The sequence below is a fragment of the Pocillopora verrucosa genome, chromosome 4 (assembly GCF_036669915.1).
Source record: "Pocillopora verrucosa isolate sample1 chromosome 4, ASM3666991v2, whole genome shotgun sequence".
NCBI lineage: Eukaryota > Metazoa > Cnidaria > Anthozoa > Scleractinia > Pocilloporidae > Pocillopora > Pocillopora verrucosa.
In genome coordinates, this window is record NC_089315.1 from 30,018,131 (window position 1) to 30,036,555 (window position 18,425).

General features: G+C 37.7%; 2 protein-coding genes and 1 pseudogene across 6 annotated transcripts in view; 1 reads left to right on the forward strand and 2 right to left on the reverse strand.

The window, feature by feature from the left end:
• The window catches only part of LOC131779800 (uncharacterized), a 14,033-nt gene extending 11,749 nt beyond the window's left edge, over positions 1–2,284 (reverse strand). The window contains exons 1-2 of one of the 2 annotated variants that reach the window (XM_066164718.1): positions 2,190–2,284; positions 1,557–1,618 (exon numbers count right to left, since the gene is read on the reverse strand). The gene's annotated coding sequence lies outside the window, so the exon portion shown is untranslated. Of the gene's footprint in view, positions 1–1,556; positions 1,673–2,189 lie in introns of both variants that reach the window. The other variant, XM_066164719.1, reaches the window with a different exon arrangement.
• Positions 2,285–3,341: 1,057 nt separating this feature from the next.
• On the reverse strand, positions 3,342–11,205 carry LOC131779748 (galanin receptor type 1-like; annotated as a pseudogene).
• Positions 7,090–18,378, forward strand: LOC131779751 (neuropeptide FF receptor 2). 4 transcript variants are annotated; one of them, XM_066166021.1, is made up of 3 exons: positions 7,090–7,303; positions 16,114–16,175; positions 16,773–18,378. In XM_066166021.1, exon 3 carries the CDS (start codon positions 16,922–16,924, stop codon positions 17,834–17,836), a length of 915 nt encoding a protein of 304 aa, XP_066022118.1. In that variant the 5' UTR covers positions 7,090–7,303; positions 16,114–16,175; positions 16,773–16,921; the 3' UTR covers positions 17,837–18,378. The 4 variants fall into 4 exon arrangements, with proteins under 4 accessions (XP_066022118.1, XP_058952328.1, XP_058952329.1 ...); XM_059096345.2 differs by lacking the exon at positions 7,090–7,303 and adding an exon at positions 7,446–7,643; XM_059096346.2 differs by lacking the exon at positions 7,090–7,303 and adding an exon at positions 8,857–9,069.
• The last annotated feature ends 47 nt before the right edge of the window (positions 18,379–18,425 follow it).

Consider the following 18,425-nt stretch of genomic DNA (forward strand, 5'->3'; position numbering starts at 1 on the left):
TTGTCTTCGGCGAGCAGTTGTTTTCTTCGCAGGCAGCGGTTGCCGTTCAGTTTGGGGCCTTTCTTTTTTTCGGAGAAGGTCCTGACCAGTCAAATTTTGAAGGAACACCGCCTTCCTTGATATAAATCCGTCCGTTGATAGACTTCCTAAGGTCTTCTGTAGTTTTGTAGGTCCACATCAGCTTTTTTAGCTGCCATTTATCGACCTACGTGACAAATAAAGTATGTATGTATGTATGTATGTATGAACAGACTTTTCGTACGCTCTGTCATGACGAAGGCCTTGCCTTCCTCTCGACGGATTGCGTGTATCCACTGTTTTCTTATCAGAGGCGCTTTAGGAAAGTTAAAGAAAGAAACCTTTTCCTCCTAATGACGATGTGTAACCTTTCTGATTGCAGTTGGGTACGCAGCAGAACGAAGGCATCGCGAAATGATTACACAACAACACAAAGTCAAAAGGACGCGTAGTCAAAACAACGCATCAGAGGACTGATTAGCCTCGCTTCCACGCTATTAGTTTTCCGGGCCGTCCGAGTGGTCCGCCATATTTGCATTCGGTGTATAACGACAGGGGATTAAGTTTAGATGATAAGAAAAAGGATTATGTTCACAGAAATACCGTAGGTCTAGTACATTCGTTACATGAGGTCACCCAACTCGTGTAATATTCACGGAGAAAATTTGCATATTTGAGCGGTCGAACGAAAAAAGTCATTTCTCGAAAACTAAAATATATTTTCACAAAAAAACTACACCACAATTATTAGAACATATTGGGCTACAAAATATGAAAGTAGGATAGAAAACGAATTCTGGGCGACTTGCCTCAATATTTCAAATTTGTTCGATGGATGCTGACATCCTCTATTAAGTTTCTGGCCTTAGAAAACGTCTTGTCTACGCTTATATGAAATTGGGGTTGGTTCTTCTGTCACAGTTTTTGCGTAAGAATTTAGTTCAAGCAACTTAATTCGACAATAAGGTGACATATTCTTAAGATCAAAAACCTCGTTTGGGTAATTGTCTTTGTATTCCGTACGGATGAACGCGTTAACAAAGGGACCTCTTTTTTTCCCAAACATTATAACGTACGTTACAGTACTAGTGTTAGTGAAAATGCTTTTTTGAATTAGGATGTTCCGCGATGGAATTCGAGCGCTAGTTAAGGGACGATTTGTGAAATTTAGTGACTTCGGCGAACAAAGTTCCGAAAACTTGATAGTCAGTTGAAGTTTTAAAGTCTAATTTTTAGTTTAGTTACGAAATGCCATGTTTCCAATCCTGCAAATTCATGCGCGCTTGTAAAGTGAATCTGACGACGCTAAATTACAAATAGAGAGCTAAAACCTTCACATTTGCCTTATTGCGTTGCGTTGTTTTATTTCATTGTTAGAACTAGGGTTTTTTCCCTCCTCAACAGTGACGGCTAATGTCAGACATCTGACAGTTGATTCCATCTATTTTGTCATGAAGCGTGATCCAAAGCACGATCTTACAAAATTCTCCATTAATACAACATAAAATTATCGGAAACACTTTGACTAAGTTACCTACCTTAAGCTTCTCATAGATTGGGAAATTTGTCTTGGTCGTTTTCCACACAATGTTTGTGGGCTCTATTGAAAGCGAAAACACTTCCCGTCACGCTTCAAAGGGCAAGTAAATTAATGCTGAATTCCACAAAGAAAAATATCAGAAATCATATTTTATTCATGGCTTGTCTTCTTTTCCTTTTTTCTTTAATTAGGATTGAAAATCGCATTGAAGCACAATCTCGACCCGCATTAGAAAAATTCTCAGTGCCATATGATGGTGGCTAAATCCGACATGGATGAAAACATTGGAGAATAAAATACGTAAGAAAAACATTGCGTCATTTTCAAGTCGGGACTACAAAACTTCATAACAAAAATTCATGAACTGGAAATTTTTTCACTTGATAATCTTCAGAAACCTTTAAAACAAATATATTTTTCGCATCATCATCATGATTGAAAAACAACTGCTGTTGGATGAATTGATCAGCCGGTCGAATGTAAGATATCTTGGTGCGTTTGGAATGATGTTAAAAGATTTGCATAGTCGTTGCTGCAGCTGTAAATCGTTTTAGTGTTGGTTGTGGTTAACATTCCTAGTCACTAAAGCATCAATCAAAGAAACAGACTATTCAACGGAAGTCAAGTGTACCTTAACGGTCCTGAACAACACCCCTTTAGACACTATCCGCGATACGTTTTCGAATCTGGGCGTCGGCAGGGCAGAGCTGATTAACAAAATGCTACGCCACAGGTATGCGGTCAGTAACGCGGGCTCAAGCGCACGAGGTTTAAAATTCAGCTAAATTTGTGAAGAAGAAAGGGGCTGGCATTTAAAACCATGGCATTTTGTTGTCGTCGAAGGTATTTTCCTATTTGGGGGGTTGTTCTGTAAAAGGAAGCTAAGGCGGCAAGGAAAACAACGCCTCGAAGCAACAAAATGGAAATCGAACATGCAAACGACTCAAAATCCGTTTTTCTCAGTTTTTTCCGCGCCAAAGCGTGGCGCATGCGCAGACGTTATTCAGCTCTGTCGGCGGTAGTTTGGACGAACATCGAGAAAGAACGAGCCTCTAGTGTATCAGCGGTGTCTCTAAGAATCGGATTGGCCTATGAATCTCGTGCGTGCAATTTGTTACGTAAAACCGTACAAACCAATAATTTCTATACCATTCATAGTCAACGATTGCATAAACTAGAATGTCCGTTTAAAAATTGTACTTAGTAGAAATACTAAATCGATTGCCTCCCTTCTCTGACCCTCTAAAATAAAGGTTAAGAGGTGGGTAAAAATTTCCGTTGGGGGTGGGGGAGGCTACAACTTAATTTAACCTATAATATAACCTTTTCTTGTTGAAATAGACAGGTGTCAAATTGCAATCCCAGACCCCCACCACTTTCAAATTTCTACGCAAATGAGGTAGTGAATATTAGAGATAAGCAGGGTTAGGGTGTTACGTCAAAAATTGCACAGGAAGAGTACGTGGTGTGCTTCACTAATGAGCTCCTAGTTAGGTTTCTCAGTCGATTAAAATGCTGACTCCATTCGCAGTGGAATCTTCCTCGGCTTTGAAACGACGTTCACAGCCTGAGGCGAAGGGAGACTATACGGTTTAAGGGTTAAGAAAATTTAGATGTCCCGTATGGAACCCAGGCGACGGCTGCGCGTCGACCAGCCGCAACACTTGATATCAGTTCATAGGAATGGTGCATAATGCTTGAGCCAAGTGTGAGAGTTACTGGGCTCTCAGTGGTTGACACGTAATTATTTTAACCGTTTAATTTATGATTTACTTCTGGCTTTTAAACGAGCTCTTATTCGTGGTTAATGTACTCATCAAATGTCATTGAAAAAGATCCTTAAATTGTAGGAATAACATGTAAAGACGTCAATTAAAATCGTGTTTCTTTAACATTCTGTTCTTCGTCTGATGTTTGCAAGGCAGAGTTGGCATAAAACAAACTCGCAACTTCTTTGGTCCCGCAATTTCTTGTTTCGATTGTATTTGTTACATCTATATCCGTGGTATTTACTATCTGAGGAGGAGACAGACCAGATAAAGTGTTTCCAGCCTGAGCTCTTTCCCCAGTTATGGATAAAGTAGGAGAAGACTGCATGTTTAGTTGTGTGGTTTTAGGATTATCAATAATACTTTTGCATTTTAAAGAGCCGTGCACTATAACACCGTTATGGTTTTTTCTGAATGTCTCGTGCTCGTTCGGTTATCAGAAAGGCTGGGAAGGGCTAAGCGTCTTTCTTTGCAGCAGAAGATGGATCGAAAAAATCGAACTACCCTTGACGAAACCGTCCGGTTAAAGAACCATATGCAATCGGTTTCACGCATGCGTGAAGGAATAACAAAGCTTCTGCGCATGTCCAAAAAGCTTTTGTAAGCCCAGCGTACGAGGCACCTCCAAATCTAAAAGTACCCAAGCAATTTGATTTGGTAACATACAGGCCATGAATAGAGTCACAATAACCGCTAGAGTTCGAATGATTTGAATGTTTTCGCTCCTGGTCTTCTGTCTGATGACCTGACCGCGAGAGTTTATTGAAGTTCGCATTGGTAACCGGGAAGTGATTAAACGCATAGTAATTCTCAGGTACGCAGTAGCGATTATTGCTAGAGGCAGGACGTACTGAAATCCAAATAATACTGCAGTGTAGGCCTGGCGATATGAAAACTTCGGCCAACGTTCGGTACATAGAACACCTCCCGAACGTGCCGCAATCATAAGAGGAACAATCGTTAAGACGGCGAAGATCCATATAAGGAAAATCCAAATCAATGTGGCCTGTAGTTTGATTCTCGGTTGCAAAGGGTTTGTGATTCCTCGACACCGTTCCACTGCCATGGACGTTAAGGTGAAAACACTGACTGATAAAGTAACCGACATCATTGGCCAAATTAGTTTACAGTACAATAAATTCTTGTTAAACGGACGATAAAGGTCGTTTGTGTAAAAAGGAATTGATAGCCATAAAAAAGTTAAATCTGCCACCGCCAGATTTTGAATGAAGTAATCGTTTTATAGTTCGTCTGCTTTTTAATTTCCTTTTTACAACCAAGACGACCAGAAGGGTTTCCTAGCGATCCAAAAATGAACAGACAGGAATAGAACACAACTTTAAAGGTTCGTTCAGCCTCACTCAGACTTGGGGTTCCTTCTCCAGTTTGATTGCTGCTCGCCGAGTTGTTACTGTTTTCTTCGCTCATTTTATAGGCTGGCGTTTCCAAGCGTCCTTCTTCACTTGATTAAGGATTGTTGCTTTTAACGCATGAATCCTAATTGTGGTCTTCTCAAGAGCTGGATTGTGTTGACTATTTCGTCTTGCTACAAGTAAAAAGCACCTGATAAGTTACTAAACAAAACCAGGAGCATAGTACCAAATATATAAATTCCTATTTCCATCTTGAGTGGACAGATGAATCCCTCATTGGCCAAAAGCTGCCATCATATGTGTCTCACGAATGAAAATTATACCATGTCATCCGCGTGAGTTCCTCTCAGGAACAAATACATAATATAAAAATTTGTCATACGGATGTGCTTCTTAATTTCCTAGCCAAGGAAAGGAAATTTTGTCACTAAGTAAATGAAACCTTTTAATCTGAGATAATCTTTGGAGTGCACACTTCCTACGAAGTAACTTCGCAATTATAAAGAAAATTACTAAGCGATCTCTATTCTCAAAAAAATTACAAAGAATCATAATAAGAAATTATTAGAAAGGAACTAGGTAATTTTTTTTTTAGCTGATGAGTTTCAAGTCATTTTGAATTAATTTCGTATCTCACAGCGAATACAAGTCGGATGTAACACTACACGGGTGCATTAGCTGACGATGCGAAATAGCGCAAGTCTTCACTAAGAGTGTCCGAACGGAATCCAAGATAATCTGAGATTTGCCCTTGGTTTCGCTTTAACCTGCTCTACGGAAAGCTCGTGCCATCCCTGCAACCAATCAGAATTGACGACTAGAAACTAATCAGGAAGCTACGCACATTTTCCCCGCGCTTGACGCCGGGAGTTTGCATCGAGTCCTCATCGTGGTTTGAACCCTTTTTCCTGATTGGTTTTTGTTGTTTTACTTTGGTTTTGGCTTCATGGCATCAGTCAAAATTTGCTCATTTCGTTTGTAACGAGGAATAGGTTTTAAACTACTTCATTGTTCATCAGTTCCTGTCCTGGAGTTTTTTCGCGTAAAGTGCGACAAGATTTCGATAAATTCAGTGGCAGACCGTGATGATGTGCAGTAATTATTAATTTTTTCTATTTGGACAACCGCAAGGACGAGGTGGGTGGTAAAAATAATAGCTGCGGAAGGTTAGCAAGTTGGTCTTAAGAAATAAATTTCACAGTCTAATGCTCCCGGTTCCCTTCTGATAAAGCCTAAAATTAGGGGGGGGTCGTATCAAAGACTGGAAGATGAAAACTGATAACTTTGGCACGATATTTGTGTGGTCTGGCAAACGTGGAGTCTCGTTTTAAAATACTAAAGTTGGCGTTAGGAATCGCCCTTACACTTTGAGGTCCCTCTATTAGGGACCGTTCGCAGCCGGTTACAATCGGTTTTTTTTTCAGAAGACTTTAATGATACGAGGAAAGGGTAGCTTTTTTTTATTCCGGATTTTATTAGAACAATCTATTCGTTAAATAAAACCATGATGACTCGTAAAGCATACTAAAAGGGAGAGGCCGTTGATAAATGCTTCATGTTTAACTATTAGTAATCGTCGCTTGAAGTATCAAGTAGGAAAGTGAGACTAAACTTAAAAGTACATTTATGGTCTGACGAAACCGATAAAGTATTGACCAGAATGAATGATGAGCTACAGTAATTAATATTTATCTAAGCTTTTCGCGTCACTCGGTAGACTCAACGTCTCCCTTTGCTTAATATGCTGACTTCATTTGATTCACATCTCGTGCATGATATGTTTTTTTTTCTCTGTTCGGAGCACTAATAGTAAACTTGATTCAAAGACGCTTACGTTTATTTCTTTCGCATGAAATTCAATGTAACACCTGTTATCGCAACTTTTTTAGCAACTGAGAGGGTCCACAAAGTTAATTTCCTTTTCAAGGCTCTTAGCCTTTCTGGGAGTTCATTAAAACGAAGAAAAACTTTTATCCCTAGCATAGTTTACACCGGCTTTCGAACTTAAACTGACGGCAGATTCTCCTTGTAAGTCTCAGTGGTAGCCATTTGATTGCGCACCTCTGTTTTTGTTATGGTTTTCACGAGAGCGATGCTTGTACCGTTTTTTCAAAGCTTGAGGAATAATCAGCATCGAATCAACGGCCGCAGATGGCCAACATCGCGCAGAATGCATACTGGTCAAAACTGGGTTTTTAAATTTTTCTACAAAGGATAGAGTATGGAGTATGGTGGGAGTATGGACCGAGCTAATTAGTGAACAGCTGCTGACACGTAACCAAAAGTCAACCTCGATTTCATGATCAGTTTGCTTGAGAGAGTGGAAACAACTTTTAGGTTCTTACAGAGGATGTGCAGTATTATCAGATGGGAATTTAACATATGGCAGGCCCGTGGTATCAATACGTAAAACAGATGCCGAAGGGCCATTACAAGACATATCTCTTGGTCGCCTCGTAGTGATATTTAGACGTGGAGTTGAGAATCGAATTCCCGTCTTTCCTTCGACTGCTTCTTTGAGAGACATCAACACGAACGGATAGACTTCCTCTGTTGACTTGGCAGACAATTTTGAATATTATTCACAATTTTCACCTAGAGGGGTAGGAATTTAATTTGCATATCTTTGTAGATTTTTCAAACCGCTAGAGTTCGAATGATTTGAATGTTTTCGCTCCTGGTCTTCTGTCTGATGACCTGACCGCGAGAGTTTATTGAAGTTCGCATTGGTAACCCTTTTTCCTGATTGGTTTTTGTGTTTACTTTGGTTTTGGCTTCATGGCAATCAGTCAAAATTTGCTCATTCGGTGTAACGAGGAATAGGTTTAACTACTTCATTGTTCATCAGTTCCTGTCTGGAGTTTTTTCGCGTAAAGCGACAAGATTTCGATAAATATTGGCAGACCTGATGTGCAGTAGTTATTAAAGACACCGCAAGACGAGGTGGGTGGTAAAAATAGCTGCGGAAGGTTAGCAAGTTGGTCTTAAGAAATAAATTTCACAGTCTATCTCCCGGTCCTTCTGATAAAGCTTAAAATTATCGCAAACGAAGATGAACACTGATAACTTTGGCACGTATTTGTGTCTGGCAACGTGAGTCTCGTTTTAAAATACTAAAGTTGGCTTAGGAATCGCCCTTAAACTTTGAGGTCCTCTATTAGGGACCTTCGAAGCCTTTACAATCGGTTTTTTTTTCAGAAGAATTTAATGATACGAGGAAAGGGTAGCTTGTTTTATTCCGGAATTTTATTAGAACAATCTTTTCGTTAAATAAAACCATGATGACTCGTAAAAGCATACTAAAAGGGAGAGGCCGTTGATAAATGCTTCATTTTAACTATTAGTAATCGTCGCTTGAAGTATCAAGTAGGAAAAATTAGACTAAACTTAAAAGTACATTTATGGTCTGACGAAACTGATAAAATATTGACCAGAATGAATGATGAGCTACAGTAATTAATATTTATCTAAGCTTTTCGCGTCACTCGGTAGACTCAACGTCTCCCTTTGCTTAATATGCTGACTTCATTTGATTCACATCTCGTGTATGATATGTTTTTTTTTTCTCTGTTCGGAGCACTAATAGTAAATTTGATTCAAAGACGCTTACGCTTATTTCTTTCGCGTGAAATTCAATGTAACACCTGTTATCGCAACTTTTTTAGCAAATGAGAGGGTCCACAAAGTTAATTTCCTTTTCAAGGCTCTTAGCCTTTCTGGGAGTTCATTAAAACGAAGAAAAACTTTTATCCCTAGCATAGTTTACACCGGCTTTCGAACTTAAACTGACGGCAGATTCTCCTTGTAAGACTCAGTGGTAGCCATTTGATTGCGCACCTCTGTTTTTGTTATGATTTTCACGAGAGCGATGCTTGTACCGTTTTTTCAAAGCTTGAGGAATAATCAGCATCGAGTCGACGGCCGCAGATGGCCAACACCGCGCAGAATGCATACTGGTCAAAACTGGGTTTTTAAATTTTTCTACAAAGGATAGAGTATGGTGGGAGTATGGACCGAGCTAATTAGTGCACAGCTGCTGACACGTAACCAAAAGTCAACCTCGATTTCATGATCAGTTTGCTCGAGAGAGTGGAAACAACTTTAAGGTTCTTACAGAGGATGTGCAGTATTATCAGATGGGAATTTAACATATGGCAGGCCCGTGGTATCAATATGTAAAACAGATGCCGAAGGGCCATTACAAGACATATCTCTTAGTCGCCTCGTAGTGATATTTAGACGTGGAGTTGAGAATCGAATCGTCTTTCCTTCGACTGCTTCTTTGAGAGACATCAACACGAACGGACAGACTTCCTCTGTTGGCTTGGCAGACAATTTTGAATATTATTCACAATTTTCACTTGGAGGGGTAGGAATTTAATTTGCATATCTTTGTAGATTTTTCAAACGTAACTTCAGCTGTAGCTAAGTTCAAATTGGAAGAATTGGAAACGAAATGAAACTTCGAAACACAGTCTACTGCAGAATATTTTTACCTTCATTTAATTTGGCGTTTAGCCCTTTACGTTTAATATATGCTGGATTTCTCAAAATTCTGCGAAGAACTCAGAGGGTGGTAAATGTGCTACGATTTACCCCATTAAACACACCACAGTTCGTGTTTTTTGTAAATAGATCTGAACCGAGTGCATAAAACCACAGCTGATTTCGGTGAGGACAGGGAATAAAATGAATGCATTATTTCTTTGGCTGGGTCATAAAATTTTAAGAATGCATTGCATTTATTTATTTTCCGTCAAATGCCAATTACATTTTTAAAACTTTTAAGCATATCATATGCATTTGGGTCGCTTTGAAAATAAAACAATCTGCCTTTGACTTAACTCGACACACAGCACAGTTTTTAAGTACATCCTAAGGAGGCACTGTGAGAAAAAAACACTTGTGTTTTTTGCATTAATGATGCTCTCTTAGGGTTTGCAAAATGGGCTCAGATTGTAGGATAACAGTTAATAATATGACCGGTGAGTAAGCTTTTAGAGTAAAACCAACAGGATCTTAATCTGGTTCAAACTGAACTAGTATTAATCGACTTTCTCGCCGCAAGCAGGACACGGGAAAGAATTTTCTTGAAATGATTATTTAAAAACGATAAAAGCATGTTCGATGTTCAATTTCCATAATTCATTATTTATTTAAAATTTTTCCGAATAGTTTCTGAGCCCTTTAAGGAGTCTCTAAGCTTTTGGAATTATTTGATCTTCAATATCCTCGTCTCTTAATCAAATACGAGATGACAACAGGTTGACGTGATTTTGACTTTTTTAAAGATTTGAATTGTCCATTCACTTTCATAAAATTTGAAATCTTCGAAATCTGTGGTTTTTAGCTATAGTTAGAAGAACAAAATCAATTTTTCCCGGTCTTTTTGGCATCTCAAGCTTTCTTTTTCTTTGTGGGATCACGAAAAATATTTTGAAAACAATAACAATGTTTGAACAGTTCCACACGCACACACTTGTATAATGTTGAGTGGCAGGTCCTGTTATAACAAGCGGTTGTTATGAGAATAAGAGGAAACAAAATAGATCTGTTTCCGTTTTTTTGATGAGTCAGATTATTTTTGGCACGCCTGATTCTTAACCTTTTCACTCCTGTGAGTGACCAAGACAGAATTTCTCCTTACTATATCTATACAATATCATGCAGACAAGTGATGAGAATAAAGAAAAATATCAATTATGGGATTACCAATTGATCCAGTACCACATTCTCCAAACTAACATGATGAGAATCATTTGGCAGACAGTTAGGAGAATTACTAATGAGATCTTGAGAGTCAAAGGGTTAAGAAGATAACAAACCTGAAATAAAAAGTAGCCTGTAAAACTTTCCATGCGCAGTGTTTTCATTATTAGCCAATTTAAGTAGAGTGGTGTTTCATGTTTAGCAAACAGTTTTCTCCGTGTTTAAATTGCTATGAATACTAAGGAATATTTTGTTAAATAACCAAATAGGTTTTTACGCTGATCTGATTGTTGCATCATTCACACTCTTAAAACTAACCTCCATTGCAAATCAGATAAATCTATGAATCTACATGCAAATCGGTGTAAAATATCGAAGTGTGTGCGTGAACTGTAGTCATAAGATCAACATAGAGTATTATCTTATCACAGGATATTATGATTTCCAAGCGAACTCGGGGGCCTTCGCGAATGATGTAATATCAAGATCTTAAAGCCGGATTATCTCTTTTTAAGGACTAACCTTCGAAATATTTCGTATTTTCGAAGTCAAAGACTGCAAATAGCCCAGAGACAGAAGCGTTATTTCGAAAACTTAATTTCGTGACAAGGAGAAAGGCTGTGGTTTTGCTGCTTTTCGTCTGAGGTGAATAATTCGGTTGATATTTTCGAAAGAAGAATTGCTAACTTTTCTCCCAAACTTTAGGTGTTAACAAAATCACACAATACATACCTTCTAATTCAAATCATAAGAGCAAGATCTTGGTAGAGCTGCACGAAGAGCGAACACTTAGTGTACTTTTGCAATGAAAAAGTGATGGATCGACGGTAGATTGGTACTATTAATCGGCACTCGCGTCAACAAACATATTTGTTGAACAAACAGAGGTATTATCACCATTGTAAATTTGTCAAACCTCATCAGCCCTGAGATTAGCAAAGAAATAAAGAGATTGTCAACATTTATTTACGTCATTTCGCAAATGTTAAGTTTGACACTTTTCTATGCAGCACAGAATTGAAAGAAACATCTATTTACAGCACGTAACTTTTTTTTCCTTTATTTTACTTTTTTAGCGTGTTCAAAGCACTGACTAAGAGAAAATCTTGCGTTAAGAATTCACCATAGCGCAAAATAGAAAATTGACGTGGTCAATTAGAGAGGGTTCTGAGCGTCGAAATTTAAATTTCGTGGCTACATGCTGGCAAACAACCTAAGTGAAGTGACCAGCTAAATTTGTAATTTCCTTCCAACGCAAAGCTAAGTGTAAAGCACTCACGTCACTTTTAAACATCTTGAAAACATTTCGTGTATCTTTTGTATTTCGTTGTTTGGAAACCGTTTCAGTTAATTTTTTTTTCCCGTAATACCCTTGTTATCATTCAATGCCTCGTTAGTATTTTTGTTTCATGGTTGACATTTAAATTTAAAGGTAATTCTGTTTGTCACAAAAATGTCCTATGACGACGCTGTCTCTGGTAACTTCATCCATCTTAAATCGGGCTGATTTTGGAAGTTTTATTTTTACGTTGGGAATTAGATTGGACATAACAGAACGAACTAAAGTTAAAATTAAAATGTAAAAATTCAATGAAAATTCAAATGACATTGAGCATAAGCGTCGCATGGAATTATTCCGGCCACACCATACATCAATTTCGACTGACGTACCACGTATGATTTACTGTTTACTTTTTTTTTCGCTCATATTCGCGATCTTTCGATATCCTTAATATAAACAGACTCCAACAGAGGTTTGCAGATATAATAAGTCGTTTCTTGGTCTCGGATCAGAGTTTCATTATGACGCTTTTAAAATCTATTCCCATAAAAGAATCAAAAGAGTAAGTTCCTAAAGAAACTGTTGTGCTGCGTCGGTGGGAGAGTGAGCAGAACAGGGTAATTTGGTATTATCAACTGAGTTGATAACGTAAATCCCATATCCCCATAAATCGTTTGCCGTTGTGAAACGACAGCAGGGATTTATAATGACAAATTTTCATTTGTGAAATACTGACTTGGGATTGGGGATGAAGATCTTCGCATCACGTTTTTCGTGCTCGGAAAAGTCAAAGGAAGCCTCAAAAATATTATAAAAACTCTTTAAATAGAATGACCCAGTCAAAAGGAATTGCGTTGTGTACACACGCAGTCGCACAACGGGGTCATCCCGATTGTAAAACGCAGGTGAAGGCACTCATCAACATCACTTTACAGCTCATGGATTCAGTTGTTTACATATTCATTTATTGCTATTTTATTTACTAGGTTAGGATTGTAGTTACCTTACAACTCGGTTTTAACAGCCATCTCGCTAACTTTTCCATGAGAAGCATAGTTTCACCTCAGCTGAAATTTTGAGCAAATGAAAGCGAGGCGCAATACCCAGTTGTTAAAGCAAAACATCTTCACGTTTTTAATCACCAACGTAAGTGATGTTCGGTTGATTGAAGGTGATAAGATCTAGCTTTACCTTCATCGTGATGAGTTTTTTTTTAAACTCCCAACTCTTTCTTTGGGCTTGAAATATTACGTGCGTTAGACAATGTTCAGTCATGAAAATTAAATTACTGAGCATGGTCTGATGAGAAACATGAAACAAATCAAGAAAATATATCTGAACATATTTTTATACATTTATATAAAAGTTCGCAATGTCACGCAGTGATAGAAATCTGATGATTTTCTAATCGAGTAAAACCTTGGCCTTTTTTGTACAAGTTTAGATAAATAAGTTTTATTTACGTGAAACACAAAAGACTTATAAAAGGGAATTTTCTTCTACTTTTTATTGGAGTGTTCAGTTGAGTAATCAAACTCATTAAAATCACGGTCACATACTTTTTACGTCGAGAATGAAATGCAGCACTTTGACGAATGATGTGTCGTAGATTTTATTGAACAAATCAAATTCTGCTTTGTGAACTTAAAAAAATGGACCCTGAGTTATTCTATTTTTGTAAAAAAAATAGCATTAATTGGAGAAAAAAAAAGGTAATTAATTCCACCCACAGCAACCGTGTTATTGTTTTCTTCATTTCAGAAAAATAAAAAGGTTTTTTTATTCGCTCTGTGACAACAGAGAAATGGATGAAATTTTAATCATTGATCGGAAAAGAAATTCACAAGCGCTCATTAAATTGAGACGAATGTGATGCTTATCTAACTTTGTGACTGTTTATGATGACCTTTTTTAGAGTCGGTGACACAAGGAAAATGTGGAAAAAGAAATTCATATTCCTTTGAATAGGAGTGTAGCTTTTAACAAAGCGATTTCGGATGTTACAGCCCAATTTTCAGCTTTACTGCTTTCATGCAAAGTCCACGTTATTTATTTTTTACACAACAGTTTACCCTTGGAAACGTTTTTTTTCCAGCCTGTTTGCTCATTTAGGGCTTCATCAAGTAACTTTCAAATCAGCCATAGTTCAGGGCGAGCGAACACTCAGCTTTCTTTCCGCCATCTTGGATCCCTTGAGCACAGAAATCAAACCAGGCGGCTGTTCATACGACTGTAAATGTTGCGCAGTAGTGCTAGCTCCTTCAAAAAACACGCCTTAATGTTTTAGAGGCATAAACTTGAATCGTGGCTAAATCTCAATTTTTCATCCTTTCATTCTTCATCCTTTAAAGACTTTCCTAAAGAACCCCTTGTGCTCGTTATGCCATGCAGAATACCCAGCGGGAACACAACTTGTGTGATTTTGCGTGATCCGCGTGAACATGATAGACCATGTATCGACATTTTGTGAACAGTCATACCATTTTACTCAGGCAACCTAAAATTTCCATTTAGACATTTTGAAGCCATGCGAGAAATATCTTCGGATAAATTTTAGTACTTTAGTAATTTGCTTGATCACAGTGCTTATTTGACGACTTCAAAGGCGAATTTGTCTCAGTACCTCGTGTTCCAAACCTGGCTTTCCGTAAATCTCAATTTAACCATCTCTGAGTCCAATATTATGATATTTTTAGAGACTATTTCCGATGACAAAAATAAAAGCCGCTTCAGTTTTTATGCAGGGAGCCTAGTATCGGTAAAGTAAGTTAGTAAGGTTTTGTTTAAGTTTTTTTATCCTTGTATAGAGTTAACGTTGAAATGGTTACAGTGGCTTTCATCAAATGAAGTTCCTGTTGATAAAAAAAACAGCGCCCACGACTCGCGCAATCCACATGGAGAGCTTCCTAGAAACCATGCATATACATTTCTTTGACAAGTTTGCGCCTCGAGCCTAAAGTTCCTTAAAAACGTCTACTGGAAAAAAAAAATTCAGACCAAGAAAATGCGTTTTAGTAACCTATCCATTAGCAGCTTTTAAAGTAACCAGAATGAAAAATGTTATATTTAGTTTAAAAAAAAACAAAAAAAAAATCAATAATTTACAACAATTCTCTATTGGTCTCTCGAGTGTATGCTTTTGAAAGCTTAAAACGTCAAGTGAGGTTCTTAGTTTTGCTAACGTCAGCAAGTTAGCCTAACTCTTAATGAAGGAGTCGGTTTTGTTCTAGACGGACATGAACTTTTTCCTTTCGTCTTTTATTTGTCACCAGCTAGTATTTCTCATATCACTGAATTTATTCATACCATTCCAAGAGTCGAGGTTTGACTGGTAAACTCAAATACACTGCAAACGATGCCTCCGATTAATAGTTGTTATTTCCACTCATTGTTTGCTAAAAAACGTTACTACCGTCACTTTCTCAAGACAAGTTCGACGCGTTTTTCTTTTTTTCAATTGAACACTTCAATTATATAAGAAATTTTACCTCTTTTATGTGATAATACATTGTAGAAGCATTTGTTATCACCACATTTTATTAATAAATTTATAATGATCATCGAGGCATCGTAATACACTTTCCATTTTTCTTTTCATTTGCTAACTACGACATTCAGTGTCCGGTTGGCAATAAAGATAACATCCTTATTTTACATTCTTATCCCCTGAGGCAAAGGATAAGAGCTTAATTCAACACGAAATCAGAGTCTTTTTGCATAATGTTCATTGGAAATCCCTCTGGTCATTTGTCTGAGATGACATGAGAAGCTGCGGCGACATTTGCTTTAACGCACGATTCTGTTAGATCTTACAAAACTAGTGAGAGATATGTCATGACTTCTAACTTCTAAGGTGAATTTAGCTCATAAGTTTTTTTTTTCGTAAGATCTCTCTATTTATTGATGTTTATTTATATTTTTCTTAGGCTATGACTGCAGCGAATTCATTTTCTACTCGGAATGTTTGAATGCTTGTTCTCAAAAGAAATTAATGTCTATCCGGGCCAAAGAAAATAACATTATTTCCAAGAAAAATTGTCTGGAAAATAATTGTAGACTTTGAGGTTTCAGCTACTGTACGACTGAACACCTCACTGCCTTTAGCTACATAAAACTTAAGATGTAATATTTGTTCTTTGCGTAACACGGGCATCGTAATGAAAAAATGTAATAACTTCTCATCTAGCAAAAAAAAAATAATGCTCTTATCTAGGCATAAAAAACATAAAATACCTCAATATCTGTGCGTCATGTACACAATATAAATAAAGAATCGGCAGATGCTATAGTGGGGAAAACATTTTTAACTATGTTGATACTACACCTGAATTTAATAATGGAACTGCAGTCGTATTGGTTAGTAGAAAACAGTTTATTAATAAAAGAGAAGCCCGATTGTTTTGTTCCATTTTATCGTTGAAGGCATCAGCGACGAAGTCACGAAGCTGCATTAACAGTTTAAACTTGACTTAAACTACAGAGAGGTATGTTGTGCTTTTACTCACCTTTTCAATTTGACTTTCTGAATTAATGCTTAGAAAGTGTGTGCTGATGTTGGCTGGAATCACAGTTTTAATAACCATTTGCGGTCTTTAGTAGCGAAGATTTAAAAATTTTATTGACCGAAGTCACTGCTAAAAATTTATTGCAAAATTTAATTTTAGAACGGAAACATCCAGCTTTATGCTTAGAATCAGAACCAGATGAGCTATGAATCATTTTAGGGGCTTGGCGTTTCCTTTGTGTAGAATTGTTTTTGAAGTGATGATGGAACAAGATCAACATAGTATGTTTTCATCCGGCCTGACTGTGTACTCATTACTGTTACAAGGTCTGTCTTTAAGGGAGAATAACGGAATTTTCTTATAAACGTTTTAAACCAAAGATCGACCAACTCCTACATGATTTCTTGAAAAACAAAAAAACAAAAAAAACGACTGCATGGTGTCTTTTAACGGTGTCTGGAAAATGCTTTCACGACCTTATCTTTGTTTGGTTATTTAAATATCCGCGTCTCCTTTTGATTGAGCATTTCAGTTTCAATTGACTTTTGAAATATTTTTTAATCTTTTTTTTTCCAGTGTAGTATCATCACTATGCGCTGATCTAAACAGATTAAGTCTGTGTAAAAACCCTACCAGAAGATGCACGGAACAAACTGATTTGTTGGGAAAGATTAAGGCTACAAGTCGTAAAATTGGATTTGAAATCGCGCGGAATACAGACATCAATGGGTCACCCAACAAATTTTTCCACTGTTACTGAGACAGAGAAATACATCAAACTTGGTTTATACGTGATTACTTTCACTGTTGCCGTCGGAGGAAACTCTGTTGTTCCCCTGGTACTGTGGAAGAGAAAGCGAAAATCGGTGAACGATCTCCTTATTTTGAACTTATCAGTATCTGACTTAACACTGATGCTTTTGTCTCTACCGTTAAATACTTTTCTCCTTGGTGGAATAAATTTTCCGGTGTTTTTTTGCAAGATTGTCTCTCCGCTTATGACAGCCACCTTTAACGTCAGTATTTTTACACTGACATTCATGGCTGTATATCGCTGGCGCGTCATCGTCAATTCCCTACAACCGGAAATGCGTCATAGACACGTCATCGCTTGGATCATTGTTATTTGGATCGCTGGCTGTCTGCTTTTGCTTCCGCTCGTGATCGTGGCTGAAAATGACGAGACTGGAGGATGCCGAGAGAGTTGGAAACCTTATCAAAGCCGCGTGTACACATTGATCCTTTTTACACTACAGTATATGCTACCACTGACAATCATTGCGGGCGCCTACATGTTGATTGGAATCGACATAGGAAAAGCGAAAGAGCGGCATGATATCAACGCACAGGATAGGTTTGCTTTAGAAGCGAGAAGAAAAGAAGATCTCCAAATTATCAAGATGATGGGGTTGATTGTAATATTATTTGCTCTCTGTATGTTGCCAATCCAAGTCGCCTGGCTCATGACGGACTTTGGAGCCGATAAAGATAAGGAATTCTGGAACATTTTCCTGAGAATGGCTGACATAGCAGCATATTTGCATGCCTGTGTCCATCCCATAGTCTATGGAACAATAACCAAGTATTTTCGCCGTGAATACATGAAGTACGCAAAGACAGTTTTTTGTTGTAAAGGTTGAAGCGCATTCTTCAATGAGGGGAGAAAGGGGTTATTGCGAGATGCTTTTCACGGCGATACATGGACTATAAAGTTGTTTATCTGATTATCTGTGACGCGTTATTTCCACCTTTTGATGCAAGCGAAACGTAAGTAGGAACCCTCCCCCCTTCTCCCGCGCGCCTCAACCCTCCTCTTCCAGGAATTCGTGACTGTAGGTAAATTGATGATTCAGTACTTGCGGGAATGTGAAAAAGGAAATTCGTAGTGCCCCACACAGGATTTAAACGATGAGAAGTTACTGTCACATTAAAAGATGCGGAAACCTTGAATTAAGTTCAAAAATAAACGTGGTTATTGTTATTATCATCATTATTATTGCTTTTATTATTATTACAGTTATCATAATTTTTTTGCAATTTGAACAGCTATCAGTTTAGGAAACTGCATGGTTCCTAAAACTGAATATGATGTACGTAAATAATTGTTGGTGTCGAAAGTTCTCGATTTCAGTCAGTGCCAGTTTATCTACAGTACATGAAAAAAATAAAAAATGCGATTGAACAGAACAAAATTATTTATTTGGCACTCCATTTCATCACCTAAGGAAG

Bases quoted from the DNA above. Each gene is read 5' to 3' on its own strand.
- LOC131779751 (XM_066166021.1), top strand. From the start codon at position 16,922: ATGGGTCACCCAACAAATTTTTCCACTGTTACTGAGACAGAGAAATAC.